Genomic DNA, 22,065 nt, shown 5'->3' with positions numbered 1-22,065 from the left:
AAAAACATTTAGTGTTTAAAAGAATAACAAAATAGAATTTAACACATTGCAATGATAAAAAGTAATGTTTTATAAGTTTTTGGTTGAGCATTAATGTACTTCCCTTCCTATGGAATAAATATGTTTTTATTTATGAAATCATAATATGAATTTTGCAAATGTTGATATTTGTTGTGGCTTATTTTTAAAGCAGCAACTTATAGCATGTAAAATGTTTTGACGTTGTTAAGAAGAGTATATCTTATGGTTTTTTTCTTCATATTTTTATTCATAAAAATGCATTTATTCCGATTTCCAACTAAAAGTTGTTATGTACTTTTAATTATCAATATGTATTTTAACATTTAATAAAGTTATTTGATTTGTTACGAAGATAATTACACATCAAAAGTTGCAATTTTTGTATGAATACAAAACACACACACGCAATATCAAACGCATATTATTCTTCATTTTATATCTGTTACTGAAACCGGTTTGTGGAGAAATAAAAGTTGATATTCACTCTTTTATCTCCTGCTATTATGAATATTCTTTTTTTTAACAATTGAAATTTATTTTGACAAAGAGCTTAAAAATAAAAACCAACAACAAAGAATTAATAGCTAACATTGGATTATGTAAAACTACATGCATAAGATAAAGAAAAGACGAAGACAAAACTATTATATCAAACAAAATATCATGTTATTAATTAATTAATATACTACCTTTTACTTATACTATGTTGATGTATATACTTGTAGGTCAGCATATATATGGGACACTATCAGAAAGCCTTTGTGATTTTCCTCATATGTTCATATTTTCTGTATCCTCCTCTCATCCTTTCATCATCGACTGATGGATACACGAGAATTAGATTGAAAAGAATGAAATTAAACAAAGACAATCGTGTTGTTTCACAAACTGAGTTGACTCATTCTTTGAGGGCTCGTTATGGGAATAATCTCATCGGGTCCAATGGATTAGACATCGTGTTGTTAACTAATTACATCAACACTCAATATTATGGTGAGATTGGCATTGGCACCCCTCCTCAAATGTTCAATGTCATCTTTGATACCGGTAGCTCTAATCTATGGGTGCCATCATCAAAGTGTTATCTCTCGGTAAATTCTGAGTGTTGTTTCCTTTAATTCGATATAAAATGTATACATGTTACCTTTTAACTTATATAGAAAGAGAGACTTGAGATAAAAACTTGGAAAAAAAAGTAATACCCCATTAAAATTCCAATTTATAATAAAACTTTCATCACTTAAGTTGTGTTTGGCACGCCACAGTTAGCTGATAAGCTAGTTTATTTTTCGAACTTTTTTATGTTGTCGTGTTTGGTAAGCCAAAAAGTAGCTTATAAGTTACGTTTTTGAAAAGCTACTTAGACTAGTTTTTTAGGAGCTTTCTAAAAAATTTCAAAATACACCCCTTAATTAATTATAGAAACGCATACTCTTACATGTCATTTTATGTAATTTTATATATTTCAATTAGCTTTTCAGCTAGTTTTATCAAATGTTATTTTTTATCAGCTAGTTTTTCAGCTATCAACTAGCTTTTTATTTGACAGCTAGCTTTTTAGCTAGTACGCTAAATATAGCCTTAATATTCTTTTAGTTCCACTTATTTCTCCAACTGTGCTATAATTAATTTTCTCAAGTATTTTACTCTTACATTCATCTAGATTGTCAACGAAATGCTTGTTGCTTGGGATTTTTGTGTAGATGTCATGCTATGTTCATTCAAAATACCGGTCAGGAATGTCAATTACATACAAGAGTAGTGGTTAGTAATTAGTCACGATGGATCTTGGTTCATATGTGTCATAGTGGCATTATATGACTCATGTTTTAACTTCTAATCTATATATAGGGCAATCTGGTGCAATTGAATATGGTAGTGGATCAATATCAGGATTCTTTAGCAAAGACAACGTTAAAATTGGTCATCTCATTATTAAGGATCAGGTGAATATTATATTTTTCTGATTGTTTTTTTGTTCATTAGAATTTTTATATTGGTGTTACATTTTGATATATGACTAGGAGTTTATCGAGGCAACAAAGGAGCCTGATATGACGTTTATGACCGGAAAGTTTGATGGTATACTTGGGCTTGGATTCAGGGAGATTTCTGTTGGAAATGTTGCCACAATATGGTAATCAAAATATATACTTATATAAATAAAGAATAATTATTAAACCAATATTTATATTATCGTAATCATAATATTTATATTATTTTCACGCGTAATTATATCAAACTAGGAAAAAGATCACCAATCATTAGTTGTGGAAAATGGCTTCTTTTTGCTGTAAAAAAAACAAAACCAATGGAAAAGTTTAAGGAAATAATAAGATAGTTTACTCTAGCTATGTACTTTATTTTTACTCATTTAATCAATATTTTTTTTATCCATAGTAATAACATAGTTACATTAATTACAATATATAACTTGAAATTTGTAAAACATTTACAAGATGACGTCATGGGATAGCTAGAAGCCCTTTGGTTAAGTTGCATACTTTTTTTTTCTTTTTTTTTTTTTAATTTATTATTATACAGGGAGAATATGTTGAATCAAAATGTAGTTAAGTATCCATTGTTTTCGATTTGGTTGGACCGGAGTGACAATGAAGAAAATGGGGGTGGGGGCGAGATCATCTTTGGTGGCGTTGATCCCAAGCATTACAAGGGTAATCATGCTTTTGTTCCACTCACAAAAAAGGGTTATTGGCAGGTTCGTTATTCATCAATGATGATGCTTAATTATTCTGCAAAACTATATACTCATATCATATGATTCATATCTCCAATCTTTTTGATTTTTTTTTACTCCATGTTAGTTCAATTTGGGCGATGTTCTTATCAATGGCAAATCAACCGGTATGTTTTCTTCTTGTTTATGAAGGGATTTCTCATTTACAGCTGTTGAATTTGATACGATGATCGTTTCTTTGAACAGGATACTGTCAAAATGGATGTCCCGCCATTGTAGATTCAGGAACATCTTTGCTAACCGGGCCAACGGTATACATAACTAAACATCCGAACTTCTACTTTCTTGATATTGTGTTGTACTAATCCCGATGAGTGCTCTTAATTATGTGATTGTTGCATTTAGTCTGCGATCACCGAGATAAATGCTGCCATTGGAATTAAGAGCCTTGCGAGTCAAGAATTTAAGTCTGTGGTCAAACAAAACGGGGAAAAGATATTGGATCTTCTTCAGAAAGAGGTGAAAACCAACTGTTTAATAAAATGCCTAGCTTCTCATATGGGTCTTTGGGAACTAACGAGTCTATATAGCTCACAGCTCTCCGAGCAATTTGCTGACACAATCCGAGACTCGGATATTGATTGTGGAAAGGCTGCATCGATGCCTAATATTTCGTTTACACTTGGTGGCAAAGATTTTGTTCTTACACCACATGAGGTACTCTTCTTGCTAAATTTTGTTACAAGGAAAAAAAATACATAAACAAAAACAAATGTAATATCAATATTCTATGTACACTTAACAATTTTTTAATGATTATAATATTTTTTTATCATTAAAAATCATTTTTCCATGTTACCCACTTTTGATACGAGGGCAAAATACAAAAACCTAATTCAACTTACTTTCATCATTTTACATATTTAGCCACTATATATTTAAATATTTTTTAATGATTTAACAATGGAACTATTATTATAATAAGCATAAAAAGTTAATAGTGGGTGCATACTTGTACGGGAAATGTATTATTAGGGTAATTAATTGTTGCATTTGTATTTAATTGGTCATTTTTTTGTATCTAATTTACCATTGAACTTGTTGTAGGTGTTCACAGAAATCATTGAAACCGGCTATTGAAGGTTTCCAGCAATTTCTTATCTCCGACGACTCTCTGGTTGTCTTCTCCGGCGAACCTCCGGCTAAAATGAGATTTTCGACGGACCCTTAGGTCTCGGCTTGATGACTTATAGCAGCAGCAAGCAACAGGAGGTGGTAATGGTGGTTTACCAGCGGCAAAAGGGAGGTGGCAAGTGGGTTCCGGTGATGGCAGGAGGAAGTGGCAGGTGGCTTGTTGCCTGCGTCCCTTTGACCTTTTTTCTGGCATCAAATCGATAGGAGGGAGAGAGAGGAGGGTGGAGAAACCTAAGCAGCAATACCAACGATGGATGCCACTTGGATGGCAGTCGAGAAAAGTCCGCCGGAAAAACTCACTTTTGTCGGTGGCTCGACGGAGAAGACGACCGAAGAGTCGCCGGAGATAAGAATTTGTCGGAAACCTTCAATAGCCGGTTTCAATGGTTTCTATGAACACATACAACAAGTTCAATGGTAAATGAGATACAAAAAAAAGGAAAGTGACCAATTGAGTACAAGGACAATAGTTAATTACCCTAATAAGTTATTTCCCCTATTTTGTAGTACCTTATTAAAGATGGTGAGGGTGATGGTACACGTTGTGTGAGCGGTTTCATGCCGTTGGACATTCCTACTTCTGATGGCCTTCTATGGTACGTGAAGTGTGTTTATGTCTACTAATTATGTTTTATAAATACATTATTATACGGATTAATTTAAAAAAAAATTAAACATTAAAATGTAAACAGTAAATATTTTTTAATGTAAAACTTTAAAATAAGAAAGGAAGAAACGTATTCATTACAATTTAATTTCATATATATATATATATATATATATATATATATATATATATATATATATATATATATATATATATATATATATCCTCCTTAATAAATGAATGTTTTTTTGCCACATGTCAATCTCTCATAAGTTTTGACACTTGTTATTTTGTGGTATTTTTGAAATAAATATTATCCACTTGTCAATTTTTAGTTTGTTTCAATTTTTATAATTAAAGTTATATACTTATATATGTAAAATATTAAGGGGTGTTTGGGTTATCTTTTTGAGAGCCAAAAGTCCTTTTGGCAAAAGTTACAAAAAGACAACATTTCCTGACTTTTCCAAAAAGTCACTTTTCCTTATATAAAAAAAATCAAAAAGTAGCTTTTAAAATGGTGTTACCAAACATCTTTGGCATTCTATCTTTTCCAAAAGAACTTTTGATATCTCAAAAGATAAGTCAAACACCCCCTAAATATCATATATATGATATTAAATTGCAATAAATATGTTTGTTCCTTATTTTAAAATTGTACATTAAAAAATATTTTCTATTTACACCTTAATGTTTAATTTTTTTAAATCAACCCGTGTAATACATGAGTTTCACACCTTCTATATATATATATATATATATATATATATATATATATATATATATATATATATATATATATATATGATTTTAATTTAAAAATTAAAACAACCACAAGTGGATAATATTCATTTTAAAAATACTACAAAATGACAAGTGTCAAAACTTATAAGGGATTGATAAGTGACAAAAAAAAACCTTCTTTTATTAAGCAGTATATTTCCGAAAATCTACTAATGAGGGGCAAAATTTCAAGAATTTGATTGAATGGGGTGAATTGTTAATGTTTTATGATTTTATATTAAAGATATATTTTTCTTAACTTAATAATTTTAGTGGGAAAAAAATACTCATTTTAGTAGGTTGACCGTTTCTTTAAAGAAATTTGCGAAAATGATTTTATTTCGTTAATTTCTAGTTTTTCAACACAAAGCCCTCGTTAACTTTTTCTATTCCTATGTCAATTTCTATTTTTTTTTAAATACCATTTATTAGAAAAACATCATTTATATACAGTGTAAAGTAACATATAGAAACACGTTTTAGGATCTTGGGAGATGTTTTCATGGGTAGTTACCATACTATATTCGATTACGGGAACTTGAGAGTTGGATTCGCAAAGGCGATATAGCATAGACGATACATGGTCATGAACGTGTCTTCCTTGTTCAATATCTTGTTAAAGAAGCGTTTAAAATTAATATATCACTTATTGTGGTTCTAATCTTCTACAAAAGATTTGGGCATGAGAGAACTCATCATTGGATTATAAGTTTCGATCACTTTATATTCTTGATTTATTAAAGTGAAACCATAACTGTTTTGTTACAATATTTGATTGTTGGTTGATCAAAATTTTAATTAAGACTGTTTACAAAGTTCCATGTTATAAGAAAATCCAATGATTGAAGAAGACGAAGGACTTGATGAAAAGCTTAAAAATGTATTGATGTTTCTTTTATTTGATCAAGTTTCATGAAAATCAATGCCTTCTATTTGTGTATACCCTTTTGCGACTAATCTTGTTTTGTAGCGTTCAATTTCTCCAATAGGTTTGTATTTAATCTTGTCGACCCACTTTGAGTCAACAACTTTCTTGTGAGGTGGTAGGTGAGCCAAGGTCCATGTGTTGTTTGCTTCAAGTGCACTTATCTGCTTTTTCATGGCAGTTACCCAATTTGGATTTTTGATCGCCTGATGATAGTGTTTAGGCTCATTTTGAGTGGAAATGGCCATCAGAAAAGATTTGTGATTGCTAGTGAAATTTTTATAAGACATAAAGTTAGATAAATGATGTATCGTCGAGGTTGATGTTTGGCATATGGAGAAGAATGGTCAATTGAGGGTGTTAATTCCACTTTGTATTCTTCAAATCTTTGTAGCTTTGTTCTAGTTCTTTCGGGTCTCTTGGCTTGTTTGATGTCAATGTTGGTTTCATGAGAGATGTTTTATTGATTTGTGAGCCATAATTACTAGAGAATGGCATTCATGGGCTGCCAAGAGGAGTTTCATGTTGTGGGCTGTCATATGTAGGCCCACATTGGGTAACAATGGGTTGTTGGGTTTCCACATCGATAAGTTGTTGGGTCTCCATATTAATGGACTGCCCATTTTTTTTCTTCTTCAATTCTTGCGGTGGGAATTTCAAATTGCTTATTGTTGTAAAAAGAGAAATTACATTCCACAATTTCACATCTATGGACACAACAGTTTTTCTTGTTTGTTAAGTAAAAAACTTTGTAACCTTTTTGACCTTGTGGATATCCAAAAAATACTCTAGACTTCCCTATTTCTTCAAATTTATCTTTTCCACTTTTGTTTTCTTTGACATACACCGAACACCCAGAAACTCTCATGTGATCATAGTTGGGTTCATCTCCAAGTAAAATTTTGCAAGGAGTCTTGTTCTTTATAGCACGAGATGAAAGTCATTTTACGATGTATGTTGCTGCCAAAACACACTCTCCCCAAAATTTTATGGGTAAGTTTGCTTCAAAATGTAATGTTCTTGCAATTTCTAGGAGGTTTCTGTGTTTTCTTTCGAGAACTCCGTTTTGTTGCGACGTGTGGATACACTTGGTTTCAAGTATGATGTCATTCTTTTCATAGAATTGCATCATTTGATTTGAAGAAAACTCTCCACCATTTTCGTTTCTGACTTTCTTAAATTTCTTTCCAATTTATGTCCAAACCCTGTTATAGAAAGCAATTAGACTAGAACTTGCATATGATTTGTTTTTAAGTAAATATACCCAAATAAATCTACTAAAATCATCTACTATTGTAAGAAAGTAACGTGCCCTTGATAGAGAAGGTATGAGATATCATCCCCAAATATTACAACATATAATATCAAAATAAGAAATTGTTTTAATAGAACTTTCAAGAAAAGGGAGTCTGGTTTGTTTAGCTCGTATACAAGAATCACATTGCTTAATATTAACTATGCTACCTATTTTAAAAATGTTTTGCAACTTGATATTTGATGCATGTCCGAGTCTTCGATGCCATATCTCAGAGTTAACCTTGACTGCAACTTTAATTATTTTGTCGTTTACTCTAAAGTTTTATAGACCATTCTCATGTTTCCATATGTCAATCAGCTTCCTTGAATGTAAGTTATGTATAAAACAATAATCTAGAAAAAAGTAACGAAACAATTGAAACGTTTAGTTATTTTGCTAACTGATAAAAAATTGCGTTTGAAATTTTTTATATAAAGAACATTATCAATTTCCATGTTATTTGGTAAAAATGTGCTTCCGACTCCTTCGATGGGAACACTATCTTCGTTTGGGATGTTGACAAATATTCTGTCTTTAGAGTCTTTCGATTTAATGAGAGCATGTTTCTTGTATGCCACTTGTTATGTAGCACCTGAATCGATAACTCATGATGTAGCAAAATTAATCTTATTAGCAATGTTTACTTCTGGTTGTTGTGATTAACTTAGTTGCTTTATCAATTTCGCATATTGTTCAGGTGTAAGCCTGGTGTCACACTACTTCCCATTTTAACATTTGCTGCTCTTGCTTTCGGTTTTCCTGTCTTCTGTTGGTCACCATTTGCTTTGCATCTATGAGTTTTCCGCCACTCTGGATAGTCGATATTCTCAAGACACCCTTCTATAAAGTGTCCTATTTTTATACAATTTTTGCACTTGCGTCCTTCTCGATTATCTCGACTCTTTCCTTTCTTTTCTTTAGAAATTTTGTTGGAATGCTCTCACTTCAGAGTTGAAATGCAACAACTTCCATGCCAGTCTTTCTAGTGGTGGAGATCATATGTTGCTTTTCATCGCCAACTACCAGATGGTATGTTGTTCCTAAAGATGGCATCAGTTTTGAGTTTTAACGATTCCAAAATGTCATCTAACCCCATCAAGAACTCATAAACAAGATCATTCTCTTTGCTTTCGGACATACTTTTCCAAGATTACATGTGCATTTACCATATGTACAAGTTGGTATGGGAGATACATAATGGATCTCGTCCCAAATACCTCTTAATTTGTTGAAGTAAGCAGAGACAGATGAGTTTTCTTGCCTTAGGTTTGTCAATTCTCGCTTTAATTTATATGCAGGAGTAGCACATTCTTTTCCAAACCTTTCTTCGAGACCAATCCACATTTCTTGAGTGGTATTGGCATACTTGACACTATTTCTCAGGGCCGACTAGTAGATTTTAAGTGCCCTGTGCTAAGAAGAAAAATAGGGCCCTAAATAGAATTTTTTTTTAATATATAAGGAAAACAAACCTAAGACGTTGAATTGTAACTTAAAAGTAAAAAAATTTATTAAAAAGGAACCTATGGAATTTTATAAAAAGTTTAAGGCCTAATTATGTAACTTCTGAAACCTGATTTGTTAAACCTATTACAAGGAGGGGTTGTTTATGAAATATATAGCAAAAAGGAAATGGGCAAATGTGTAACTCTAATTTAAAAAGTGGAAATGAAGTCAAGAAGATTTGAACCCGCACCACTTTTAAATGGGGAGACATCTTTGCCAATTGGGATACACAAATCTTATGTAATATCTTGAATAAATTCATATATATTTAGTTATTAAATATAGAATTTAATTAAAAATTGGGCCCTAATTTTTTCGGGGCCCTGTGCGGCTGCCCCTCTTGCCCCCCCTTAAAACCAGGCCTGCTATTTCTGATATACTTTTCCATGGACGTAGTAAACAATCCCTTTAAGATAGCATCACTTCGCTTCCATGCCCTAAATTCTAAATTTTGGATCTGATCCTGAAGGTTTTCCAATGGTTCTATCGATGAAACCCGCACGATTTTTGGCTAGGAGGAAATCCTTCATCTTTCTCGACCAAGCAACATAGTTGTTTTCATTAATACATTCGTTGACATGCATCTGTCGAGGTTAGTCATTAGGATATATATATATATATATATATATATATATATATATATATATATATATATATATATATATATATATATATATAAAGTTTGGATAAGAGGAAGGGTTGGTTTTTATGCCAGACCCGCTAGCTCCTTCTTTTATCACTGTCATTATGTTTTGCAAGATTTAATCTTCCTGCTTTGATACCATGATGAAAACAAATAAGGACCTGATGAAAAGCTTAAAAATGTATTGATGTTTCTTTTATTTGATCAATTTATTTGAGAATACCTAACATAGGTATTTTTACAAGTAAATAAGTTAAACTATATAAAAAGATACCTATCTAACAAATTGATACTTAAGGAACAAGTAAAACGATAAATATATAAATTTAATTTCCTTCAATGATATATATATATATATATATATATATATATATATATATATATATATATATATATATATATATATATATATATATATAGAAATTAGAAATATTAAATTACATGGGTTGGCCAAGTGAGTATTTTCACCAAACTAAGAGATCCATTACAGGTGAATAAGATTTCAGTTGATGATTGATATTTTTAATGATGTTCACAAATGTTGTGTCATTTCTGGTAGATAATACAACATTCGACATTTATCTGTTTGTATATAATACATGGACTAGTATGTACATTCTTTATATGTGTGACATGTACCTCACATAGAGCGCCTAAATAAAATAAAAGATAGTTATTATATATCTCTTCATTTTTATCACTAGAACATTAGACGAGATACTTTTTGGCAATTCTTGGGAAATCTTAGGATTTAACTATTAAAACCCTTCAAGTAATCTTGTAATTTTGTGAAACAAACTTTGTTGGAAGAAAGGGATTTAAAATCCGTTTCCTTTTTGTACACTTTAGCAGAATATCATAATAAGATTGATACTCAATAAGGTTTTCATTACTTGATAAATAAACATTTACAGAGGTCTTATTTACAGGAGAAAAACAAGAGATAAACTAAGAAAGTTGAGCTAAAAGATAACTTTGGATAAAAGATAAATTAGGCTAGAAGATAGAGATAAACTAGGATGTAAATAGGAAACATAATCCTATATGTATACGAATTCCAACACTCCCTCTCAAGTTAGATTATGAAGATCTTGAACACCCAACTTGCGATGTAAACTTTGAAAATGTTTTGTACCTAGATCCTTTGTAGAAATATCTGTAGGCTGTAATTTTGTACGAATAAAATAAATTTATATTTCTCCACTGTTAAGTTGTTGCTGGAAAAAGTAGGAATCCGTTTCCACATGTTTAATATGTTCATGATTAGCAACAATATGTCTAGCTGGTTCATTGTCACACATTAGTGGAATTATTCCATTTCGAGTTGCATCTAGATCATAATGTTACCATCGTAACCATAACATCTCACAAACTATATTTACCATGGTCCTATACTATATTTCAGTCGAAGAACGACATACCACACTCTACTTCTTTGTTCTCCATGAGACCAACACACCTCCAAGACTAATAAAATAACCTATACTCGACCTCCTAGTAGATGGAAAGCTCATCCAACTAGCATCACAATAATCTTTGAGATATAGACTTTCAAATGAAGGTAGTAATAAGCCTTGATCGAGAGTAGATTTTAAATAACGAAGTACTCTCATAACAACACTCATACACATTTAACAAGGATTGCTCAAATTTGACTAAGTTGATTAACGTTAAAAGACGTATTTGGTCTTGTTACTGTGAGGTATAATAATCGTCCAACCAATCATCGATATTGAGAAGCATCAACTGCTGAACTATCACCGTCTTTTATAAGCTTTAGATGTTGTTCCATTAGAAATTCACTTGGTTTACATGCTTGAACACTATAATCTTCAAGAATGTCAATAGTATCTCTTATGACTTATAACAAAAACTTATAAAGAACATGCAAATTCTATCCCTAAGAAGTATTTGAAAGATCCAAGATCTTTAATACTAAATTGTGTTTGTAAGTGATTTTTGACTTCTTTGATCTTGTCGCTATTATTTCCTATTTAATAGATCGTTATCTACGTAAATTAAAGCAATTATGTATGTACATTCTTCCTTGTAAACAAAGATTGAGTGAGCAACCTTAGATTCGTGGAATCCATTACCAGTGAGAGCCTTAGTTAACTTTTGGTATGAGTTTATGGAAGCATGTTTTAACTCGTAGATAGACTTTTCCAACTTGCATACACGACTTTCTTATACGTTATTGAACTCTTGTGATATCTTCATGTAAACTTCCTCTACAAGGTCTCAATGTAAAAATACATTATTTACATCCAATTTGGTGTACTTCCCATTCTTTCTTTGTAACCAAAGCTAAAGCACTTCTAACTAGGACAAGTTTTGCGACTGGAACAAAAGTTTCGTGGAAATCAACACCTTATATTTGATTGTACCCCTTTGCTACTAGATTCGATTTATATTGTTTGACTTATCCATTCGGCTTGTACTTTATTCTATACACCCATTTAGATTCTATAGCCTTCTTTCTAGGTGGAAGTTTGGTGATGATCCATGTTTTGTTTTCTTCTAAGGCTTTTATTTCTTTCATCATAGCTTCATGCTATTTAGGATCTTTGCTAGCCCATGCAAATATTTTCAAATCATCAAGCGAAGTGATGACCGCTAAGAAAGCTCGATGATTTTTAGAAAACTTATTATATGAAACATATTGTGAAAGAGGATATATCGTGCAAAAACTTGATTCGGGAGCATGTAATGAGTCTTGAAGTGATAGTGGTAGCTCGCTGACATATTCTTTCAAATGTTGGGATGAAATCTGACGCGAGTACCATGAAAAGGGGGTTAATCTTGTTTGCTGATAGTATCGCTATTCTTAGGTGTTTCTGGTTCAATGTTAATTGGCCGATGTGAGCATTCATTGGTTCCTGGTTGTGCGTTAATTCCTTCATTGGTTTCTTCATCAGGATTATTTTTGGTTGTGTCTTGATTTTGATCTTCTTCCTTAAAGTTTGGTATTTCATCCAAAGCATCAACTAAGTATTCACTTTCAACTCTTTTATGACCTTCATAGCTTTCTCCAAACGGATACTTTGTCTCGACAAATTACATCACGGTAGTATAAAATTTATGGTTTCTAAGATCATATATATATATATATATATATATATATATATATATATATATATATATATATATATAACCTTTTTGACCCATTGGATAGCCAATGAATACATTAGGTCATCTTCGTACATCAAACTTGTCACCCACTCTAATGTTGTCATGACAATAGGAAAGGCACCCAAAAAATCTAAAATGTTTGTATAACGATACCTTTCAAGATATGGTGTTGGTAGTTTGTTTATGGTGTAGGCTTCCATCATAACACATTCACCCCAAAATTCAATGGGAAGAGATGCTTGGAATTGTAATGCTTTAGCCATCTCAAACATGTGTCTATGTTTGCTTTTTACCACATCATTTTTTTGTGGTGTATAAGCACAAAAGTTTCCAGAAGAATTCCTTTATCTTTATTGAATTCCATCATATATCGAGACTGAAACTCAAATCCATTATCTGTTTGTATACGTTTTACATGTTCTTTAAATTGGGGTTCAACCATTTTATTAAATGCTACTAGATGTTGTGATGCTTCAGAGTTGTTTTTATCATAAAGTGTACCCATATTCCTTAACTATAATCATCAATGATAGAAACAAAATATTGTGAAACATTAAGTGAAGCATGTTTATCTCGCCCCAAAATATCAACATGAATTAACTCAAAACATTTATTTGTTTTTGTAAAACTAGTAGGGAATGGTAATCTACTTTGCTTTGCTTGAATACATGAATCACAAATTTTTTTGGTGTACCTAAACTACCTAGTTGTTGTAATTTCTTGAGAACTCCCTCTGACACGTGACCAAACCTTATGTGCTAAATTTCATGCTTGGTCCACACCACCATCGATGGTTGTAGGTAGTACAAACCATCTTGTTCCTTACCTGTCCTATGCAGGTTCCTCGTACATAAGTCCTATATGAAACAAATTTTTGGAAAAAAGGTTATTGAGCATTGTAAATAACTGGCTAACTTACTAATAGATAATAGATTACATTTAAATACGGGCACATTTAACGCATCATTCAAATCAAAACCATATGATATGTGTATGTCTCCAACTCCCTTAACTTTGACCATGCCCCCATTGGATATTGTAACAGAAGTACTGTTAATATCTTTCTGTATGTCATCTTTAAATAATGTCTTACTATAAGTAATATGTTCACTTGCATCAGAGTGTATGATCCACTCATTGTAAGTTTTAGTTTTACCTGCCATGTTTGTTGTGGGCGTCGAAGTATTTGTTTTGTTGTCTTGGATCATTCGCATCAGTTTTTTGTATTATCTTTTTGCGAGGCCAAGATTTTGACCCTATGGATCTTCAGCAATTCTAGAAGTTGCACGTTGTTGAGCTTTCGGTATTCCCACATTTTTTTCATGTTCGAGGTTCTTGGTGTCCATCGTTCTAGGCATCCAATCAGCTCAAAACATCCTTCTATAGTGTTTCCTGACTTTTGACAGTGGACACCCTAATGGTCGTCGTTCTTCCTTTTGTTGGGAAGCTGATATGTATTGTTTTTATTTTGAATATTGGGGTTGTTTCTAGAAGCTTGAAATGCGGTTGAATCATTATTAACAACTCGTGTGTTTCCAATGTGTTTTTGTTGCTCATCTCGACTAATGAGATGGTACGAAGCTTCGAGTGTTGGAAGAGGATTGGTGCTTAATATTTGCGTTCTTACAAATCGATATTCTTCATTTAGCCCCATTAACAAATTCATACTAGCTTTACTTTTCATATATTATGTTGGTTTATGTTCTAGTGTCACATGTATATGCTTGACAAGAAAATACTAGTGTTTGGGTGATTGAACGCATTTCATCCCATACACTTTTGAGTTTGGTGTAGCAGGATGATACCTTCATGTTTCCTTGTTGAACTGTAGTTACTGTCCTTCTGAGTTTATATGCTCTTGGGGCATTATCCTTCCCAAAATTTTCTTTCAATTCATCCCATATGTCTTTAGTGGTGACTATGCATTTTACACTGTTCTTGATTTCCTTTTCCATAGCGCTAATAGGACCACCTCGAAGCAGTGCATTGGATCGCTTCTAATTCATGGCATCTTTGGATCCTTCTTCCGGAATGGGGAGAAAATATTCAACGAATCCAATTTTAATTTTGGAAAATAACGCGTTGGTCTTCTCATTTACCCAGTCGTTGTGGTTTCTGTTGCTTAAGAAGTTGTCATCGATGAAACTTAGCCCCAGATTATCGGCTGACGTGAGGAAATAAGATGAGACATATTGATGGGTTTTTCTTTGTATGGTGGTAGAAGGTTAGTTCCTTCGCTTCCAGTCAAAGATGTACTAATTTTGATTTCCCAGAGAGTATTTATCTGATACCATAATAAATTTGATACTCAATAATGTTTTGATTACTTGATCAATAAACGTTTAAAAAGGTCCTATTTTTTGGAGAAGAATAAGATATAAACTAGAAAATTTAGGCTAAAAGATAATTTAGGCTACAAGATAAAGATAAAATAGGAATGTAAATAGGAAATGTAACCCTATATGCATACAAATTTCAACATATCTAGTTCAAAGATGACTTAGCAAGTGATTCCACAAATCTATGGTCAACGTGCTTTGCTTAATAAATTTTGCATAAGTGTTAAAAACCAAAGCTGCAAGGTAAACTTTCTATACCTACGTTATGGTTAGTTTGATGAATCTAGAACTAAGGGTCATTTTGGGTTTACATAGGATTTGATAATCATACACTTTTGTAACACCCAAAGTTTTGAAGACCAAGAAAGGAAAGAAAACCCTAAGTTTAGGGGTCGACTCGGCGAGTCCAAGGAGGGACTCGGCGAGTCCGAGCGGGATCCGGGTCGGGGAGTAAGTGACCGACTCAGCGAGTCGGCCAAGGAGACTCGGCGAGTCTGGTCTGTGCAAGGAAAACCCTAATTCTGGGAGTTGTATCATATTTAAAGGGAGATTATGTCCCTCCCTCAACCTCCATATCATCCTAGAGAACCTGTAAACCCTAGATTTCGTGGGAGCCTCCATTATTTGAGAGAAATAGCTTTGGAGGAAGGAAATCTTGGAAGGAAATTGAAGATCAAGAAGGTTGCTTCAAAGGAGAGGTGTAGAACCGAGATCTACTTCAGTTTGTGTTCTTCTTGGAGGTATTAAGCTGCCATTTTTCCCTTCTTTGCATCTAGATCTATTTTGTTATGAGATTTGGGGATTTTATGCCATGCTTAAGAACTATTTCGAGTTAGAAGCCTAGATCTGAAGTTGCTACTTCAGATCTGAGTGTATCTTGGCTTAGAAAGTCATAAAGCATCTGTTATTGGGTTGATAGTGAAGCCTCTTTGTCTTAAACCCTAGTTTGGATTGTTTTAAGCCTAGATCTCTTGATCTACACGTAAAGTTGGGCACTTTACGTGGGGGATAGGCCTTAGAAGTATGGATCTATGAGTTGGAAGCCCTGTTTGGCTCGAAAAGCCACTGCATGGATTAAGGACTGAATAGACTCGGCGAGTCCTTTAAGTGGACTCGGCGAGTAGTATGAAGATGGAGATGAACTCGATGAGTTGGATGAACAACTCGGCGAGTCTGTTGAAGATTGCCTTGGACTCGACGAGTCTGTTCATGGACTCGGCAAGTCAAGTCGCGAAACCCCAAACCCTTCGAGTCAAGGCTCAGATTAGTGAGTTGTGTGGAGACTCAGCGAGTTGGACAGGTCAGGACTCGGGAATAGTTGACTCGGCGGGTCGAGTCACGAATAGAAAGACCCTGAGCATATAAACTCGGCGAGTCATTAGGTGGACTCGGTGAGTAGGGTTGACCTGGAAGGTTGACTTTGACCAGAGTTGACTTAATTGACCTTTGGAGGTCAGTTGGACTAAGTGTTATATTGATATTGGTAGCTTGAGGAGCTAGTGGAGCAGCAGTTCGAAGTCAGAGGTCAGGTAGCAGTCAAAGGGATTAGCAGCAGTAGTTCAGTAGTATCAGGTGAGTTTCCTTCCAGTAGGAACGGGTCTAAGGCCACAATGCCGGCCCGTTTAGTTAGCAGTAGTTTCCAGAATTCGGTCCGATGCAGTAGTTAGTATGTTTGATGCCTTCGTGGCTCAGACAGGATTTATGTGTTATGTGTTATGTGTTCCGGGCAACAGCCCGATGCAGTATGCAGTATATGTGTTTATGCTAGTTGATATGTTATGCTATGCTATGTTCAGTCAGTTTCCGGACTTCGGTCCGATGCAGAGGGCAAGGCCTCTGTTAGTCCGGACTTCGGTCCGATGCAGGGGACAAGGTCCCAGTCAGTTTCTGGACTTCGGTCTGATGCAGGGGGCAAGGCCCCAGTTAGTCCGGACTTCGTTTCGATGCAGGGGACAAGGTCCCAGTCAGTTTCCGGACTTCGTCCGATGCAGGGGGCAAGGCCCCAGTTAGTCCGAACTTCGGTCCGATGCAGGGGACAAGTTCCCAGTCAGTTTCCGGACTTCGGTCCGATGCAGGGGGCAAGGCCCCAGATAGTCCGGACCTCGGTCCGATGCAGTGGGCAAGGCCCAATATGTGCTTTATATGTTATTGCATGGTATGTGGTAGATTGGGGGAGCTCACTAAGCTTCGTGCTTACGGTTTTCAGTTTTGGTTTCAGGTACTCAGTTTTCAAAAGAGGAGCTCGGGAAGATTGCAGTGCACACACCATAGACGGTTAGCCTAGGAATGTTTGACTCTGATAATGAGATTGTGTTTTGAATTTAATACTCGAAAGTTACGTTATGACGTATGATACGTTTTTATAAATATGGTTTTATTAATGTTTTAAAAAGAAATTTTTAGTCGTGATTTTTGGGTCGTTACAAGTTGGTATCAGAGCCTTGGTTTGAGGGATTCGGACATACCCTCGGGCGTGTCTGAACTCAAACTAAGGGATTGGTATAAAGGTTTTCAAAAGGAAAAGACAGTTTTGTAAAAAGAATTTTGAGAAAGAAAATAGTTTTAGTAAAGCAAAATAATTCAGAAAGAAAGGAGTTTTGGTAAGAGAAAAGGGTGTGGTGCATGCAATCAGCCGAGCTCAAGTAAGTACTCCCAAATTACCCATACAAGTTACGTTATGATTATTAGTATCAATATCAGTATCAGTTTCAATTTCAGTTTCAGTTTCAGTTTCAGCTTCAGTTTCAGTAGAACAGCATGCTAGAATAGGACTAGGGATCTAGGATGATGCCTTATGTGCCTGCTTTATGTGTTTCAGCTTGATAAGAATTTCATGCTAGTAATGAGTAGACAGTAGTAGGATAGCCTGTGTAGGTTATGCCTGATAGTATGAGCTTAGCATTGTATGCTAGTACAGTTTCTTGTTATAAGAATAGTTTTGCCTGAGTATGTTTCCTTTATTCGAATGCTGCTTGCTTTGTGCTTTGTGGGACTCTGAGTGATGGGAGTTAGCCATTAGGTGAATACGGCACATTACATGTGATCAGGGTGAATAATCTCAGAGTGCTGGATTTGGCCCTATTGCGCAACTCTTGTTTGAGTCTAACCGTTGTAGGGACGAGACTTTTACTCGAAGGATTATTCGAGCCTCAATGCATGTGATGGTATTCAGGTGGTGGCTAATTGGAATTACAAAGAGGCCTTCAGCAGCTGAGGACTGGTTGGGTAGAGCTAGAGGTTCCCTAGGGCAAGCCTAGGATGAGAGTAGCAGAGATCAGTAGTAGAGGAAAGGGGACTTGGTGGAGTTGAGGTAACTCTTGAGGAAAGTACGGATAGATGTGGAAGGTAGTATGGGCCCGTACTACTGAAAGCAGAGGATCCGTACTCGATTCAAGAGGGGCCAAGGAAAAACCAGGGAACTAGTAGAGTGTGTGAGAGATCCCTCAGCAGTAGTGTGCAAATTGATAAGGAATTGTTATATTTTCAGCATGGTGACGTTGCGCGAGATATCAGTTGGCAGTTCAGGTGCCGGGGAGGGATCTGGCTCAGGCTCTAGAGCCGGGCAGCTTGATGATCAGATGAGGAACTTCATTTCCGTAGAGATCACGCGCAACATTGTTTATCAGACTCCAGTGATTTTCGGTTCCGTTAGGGAGGCCATCGTGGAGCTCATGGACAGTCATCTTGAGGCCTTTAAAGCTGGGATGATTTCAGGACAGATTGGGGCTCATCTAGGCCCCGATTCTTGTGGAGTTCAGGGATCCATCAGGAAAGGAGATCCCATTTCTAGTTTTGACCATCAAGGGACAGGAGTGAGTGGGGCACCCTGTCTCCAAGAGAGACCTTTGTATGATTGGATAGTAGAGGAGGTTACGCGAGCCATTCGCGAGGATCTGCCCGACATGGTTGTAAGGATCACTGATCGGTTGATTGCGAAGCTCCAGGATCAGATAGCTGTTGTTCAGTCGGCGGGCAGGGAGTCGGAAGGGAAGAGGAAAACTGATGAGACTCAGGTAGCCACAGGTTCGAGTAAGAGGCCCAAGGGGTCGGATTTGAGAACGAGGGACTATCAAAGTCGCAGTCGATGCAGGAAGTGCGGTAGGACGCACCTGGGTGCGTGCAGGCGTAGAAGTGGTGGCGATGCCGGATGTTTCAAGTGCGGCCAGATTGGCCATTTTAACAGGGATTGTATTATTACCATCGCCCAGGGACATGATCCGATATGTTTCCATTGCAGTCAGAAGGGCCACAAGAAGGCCCACTGTCCGAGTTTGTATTCAGCAGGGCAGGTGCCAGCTCCTGCCCTTGGGACTTCAAGTACCGCCAGTGGTTGCCGAGGCCGGGCAAGGGCGCCCACGGCTCGGAGCCGAGTTTTTCCGGTTGATTTCAGCAAGGATTCGAGCAGCACTAAGTGATGGGGGTATGTATCTTTTACCTCCCTATCAATTATTATTCATAGTATTATTGTTATGTTGTTGCATTGATATCAGTAAGTATATGTGTTGGGGGTATTATATTACCTACTTGTGACGAAGTTTTATGCCATTTGCATACCATGGGATTAGAATGGTGAATTGGAGGTCGTTTCCTCTAGATCAGGTTACTTCAGATGCGGTGACTGTAACATGTATGTGTAAGATTCAGTAGTGCCTTACTGCTTGCGGAAGGCATTAGTCGGGTAATGATCAGTTATATTCTCGGTAGTGATAATCCAGAGTTTTCAGTGGAGTAGCTAGCGGTCATTAAGGAAATGGGTTGGGAATGTACACCCCAAACGCAGGTTCTCAGAATGCAGTCCCTTAAGCAATTATGGTTAAGGATTGAAGGTTGCTCAGTCAGATAGCAAGAAGGGTGCAGATCTGGTAAGAGTTAGTAGGAGCGCTGGCAAGGGTAAACGTCGGCGGACAGCATATCACCCTTTTAATGGAAGGAAGGTTGGAAATCCTTTCGACCAGTGAGCAGTAAGGAACTAGCCGAATCTAAGTGGGGGAGAACCCTCCGAGTATACAAGGATAAGAGCCACGTAGACCCAGAATGAGTGCGCGGCCTCTAAGAAGAAATGATAGTAGCACAGTGATTGATGGATTGAGAAGTTCAGAATTGGGAGTTCAAGGACCTTCCCAGCAGTTAGTTCATGTAATCGAGATGGTTAGAAGCTAGTTGGGAATCCAGGATTGGAGGACCACCTGTAGGACTCAAGTGAGTCGGAATGAGGATCCTGAGAACGGTTAGCAAGAGATGTTTTCGTATTAGTAGCCAGTGACAGAGTCAGCATGCAGGATTGTGCAGATTCAGGAGTTGGGAGTTTGGAAACTTCCCAACAATAGCTTCTTGTATCCGGATTAGTAGACGGTTGGTTTGGGAACCAAGCCGAAGATTTACTCGATGAAGCGCTAAGTATATCAAGGATATAAGATGTCGAGAATGATGCAGTATTCAAGGGATGAGGGCTGGTTTTGAGAAATCAGGATGAGGAATCACTAGCAGGACTAGGGATAGTCAGGATATCCTCAGATGATAGTAGTAGTAGAGTGTTGTAAGTCTGCGGGGGTAGTCGTAGCATTCACTAGCAGTTAGATAGCAGTAGAGTGTTGTAAGTCCGCGAGCGTAGCCGTGGCCTTTATCAGATTGGTAGGCAGCATGAGCACGTTGTTGGACACGGGAAAGCAGTAGTACCCACCAGTTCAGGTGCAGTAGTGAGGATATGGGAATCCACGGGTTAGATTCTGGATTTCCCAAATGGTTCAGTTATGGTTAAGTCGGCGATTTGTCAGTGGATCGTCACCGCAGTTATGAGATCAGAGTAGCAGTGGACCATTGGGGTTCGGGTATGTTAAGGGCTACAGTTAGTCTGGGAGCCAACATATTGTTAGTCGTGGAATTGATGATGTCAGGATGTGACGTAAGGACCTGATCGGTGAATTGGGAGGTTGTTAGAGCCTCAGTGACAGGATAACTAGTGGAAACTAGTTCCAGAGAAAGATTTCGTTCAGAAGTCGTGGGAGCGACTAAGTAAGGAGTCCTTTGACTCCACAATTGAGTTGGAACTCAGTGTATCAGGTAGTTCAGTGTTTCGGGCAGTTCAGTGTTTTAGTCAGTTCAGTGTTTCGGGCAGTTCAGTGTTTCAGTTAGTTCAGTGTTTCGGGCAGCTCAGTGTTTCAGGCAGTTTAGAGTTTCAGGCATGTTCAGTATTGCAGGCAGTTCAGTGTTTGGATAGTTTCAGAGTTTTGGACAGTATTGGTATTTGTGAGGGAATGCAAGTGCTAACGGTATAAGTTGGTTGGTTTGGAAACGACAAATCCCTCTCAGCAGGATCAGTTGAGCCCTTCTGCCAAGTATAAGTGATATGTAAGGATAGCTAGGCAGGTAGCTTTTCTTCAGGACGAAAGGCTTGAATTAGTAGGAGTTGAGTAATCAGGTGAGAGATAAGCAGGCTGGTTCCAGCAGCATCGATTCAGTATGGATGGCAGAATGGATAGAACAGTTATAGATAGTCGAAGTATCTTCCGGAGTCGCTGGGAGCGACTAGGAGATTGCGATGGAGTGTAGTGGCTGGTGGGAGTCCGGTAACTCATATATTGGCAGAATAGTTGGACCAGGGTAGTCTCTGTGCATTTGGTAGGCGGATTAGGGGTAACAAATTTCCAGACAGAGGAAGTAACGTTAAGAAAATTATGGAGAAGAGAAGGATTCAGTATGTACCAACAGTAGTGACCAACACTGTAAGTGGCTGGAGTGATGGGCAAGAGGGTGTTAATTTTCCTAGACAGAGAGTTGGAGGCAGTTCGCAAGACAGTTGGCCATAGCAAACTTCGAGGATGAAGTTTAGTTTAAGTGGGGGAGAGTTGTAACACCCAAAGTTTTGAAGACCAAGAAAGGAAAGAAAACCCTAAGTTTAGGGGTCGACTCGGCGAGTCCAA

At 36.3% G+C, this 22,065-nt stretch overlaps 1 protein-coding gene across 1 annotated transcript; it reads left to right on the top strand.

Annotated features, from left to right (window-relative positions):
• Positions 1 to 758: 758 nt before the first annotated feature.
• LOC111896329 (phytepsin) lies at positions 759 to 5,871 on the top strand. The gene is made up of 11 exons (XM_042901333.1): positions 759 to 1,112; positions 1,725 to 1,785; positions 1,873 to 1,967; positions 2,046 to 2,158; positions 2,566 to 2,740; positions 2,847 to 2,886; positions 2,966 to 3,030; positions 3,125 to 3,186; positions 3,310 to 3,436; positions 4,421 to 4,509; positions 5,787 to 5,871. The coding sequence occupies exons 1-11, from the start codon at positions 759 to 761 to the stop codon at positions 5,869 to 5,871; spliced, it is 1,266 nt and encodes a 421-aa protein (XP_042757267.1).
• The last annotated feature ends 16,194 nt before the right edge of the window (positions 5,872 to 22,065 follow it).

Source organism: Lactuca sativa, chromosome 1, assembly GCF_002870075.4.
Source record: "Lactuca sativa cultivar Salinas chromosome 1, Lsat_Salinas_v11, whole genome shotgun sequence".
NCBI classification, from domain to species: domain Eukaryota; kingdom Viridiplantae; phylum Streptophyta; class Magnoliopsida; order Asterales; family Asteraceae; genus Lactuca; species Lactuca sativa.
Note: the sequence above shows the minus strand (reverse complement) of the source record. Positions and strands in the feature narration are given on the sequence as shown.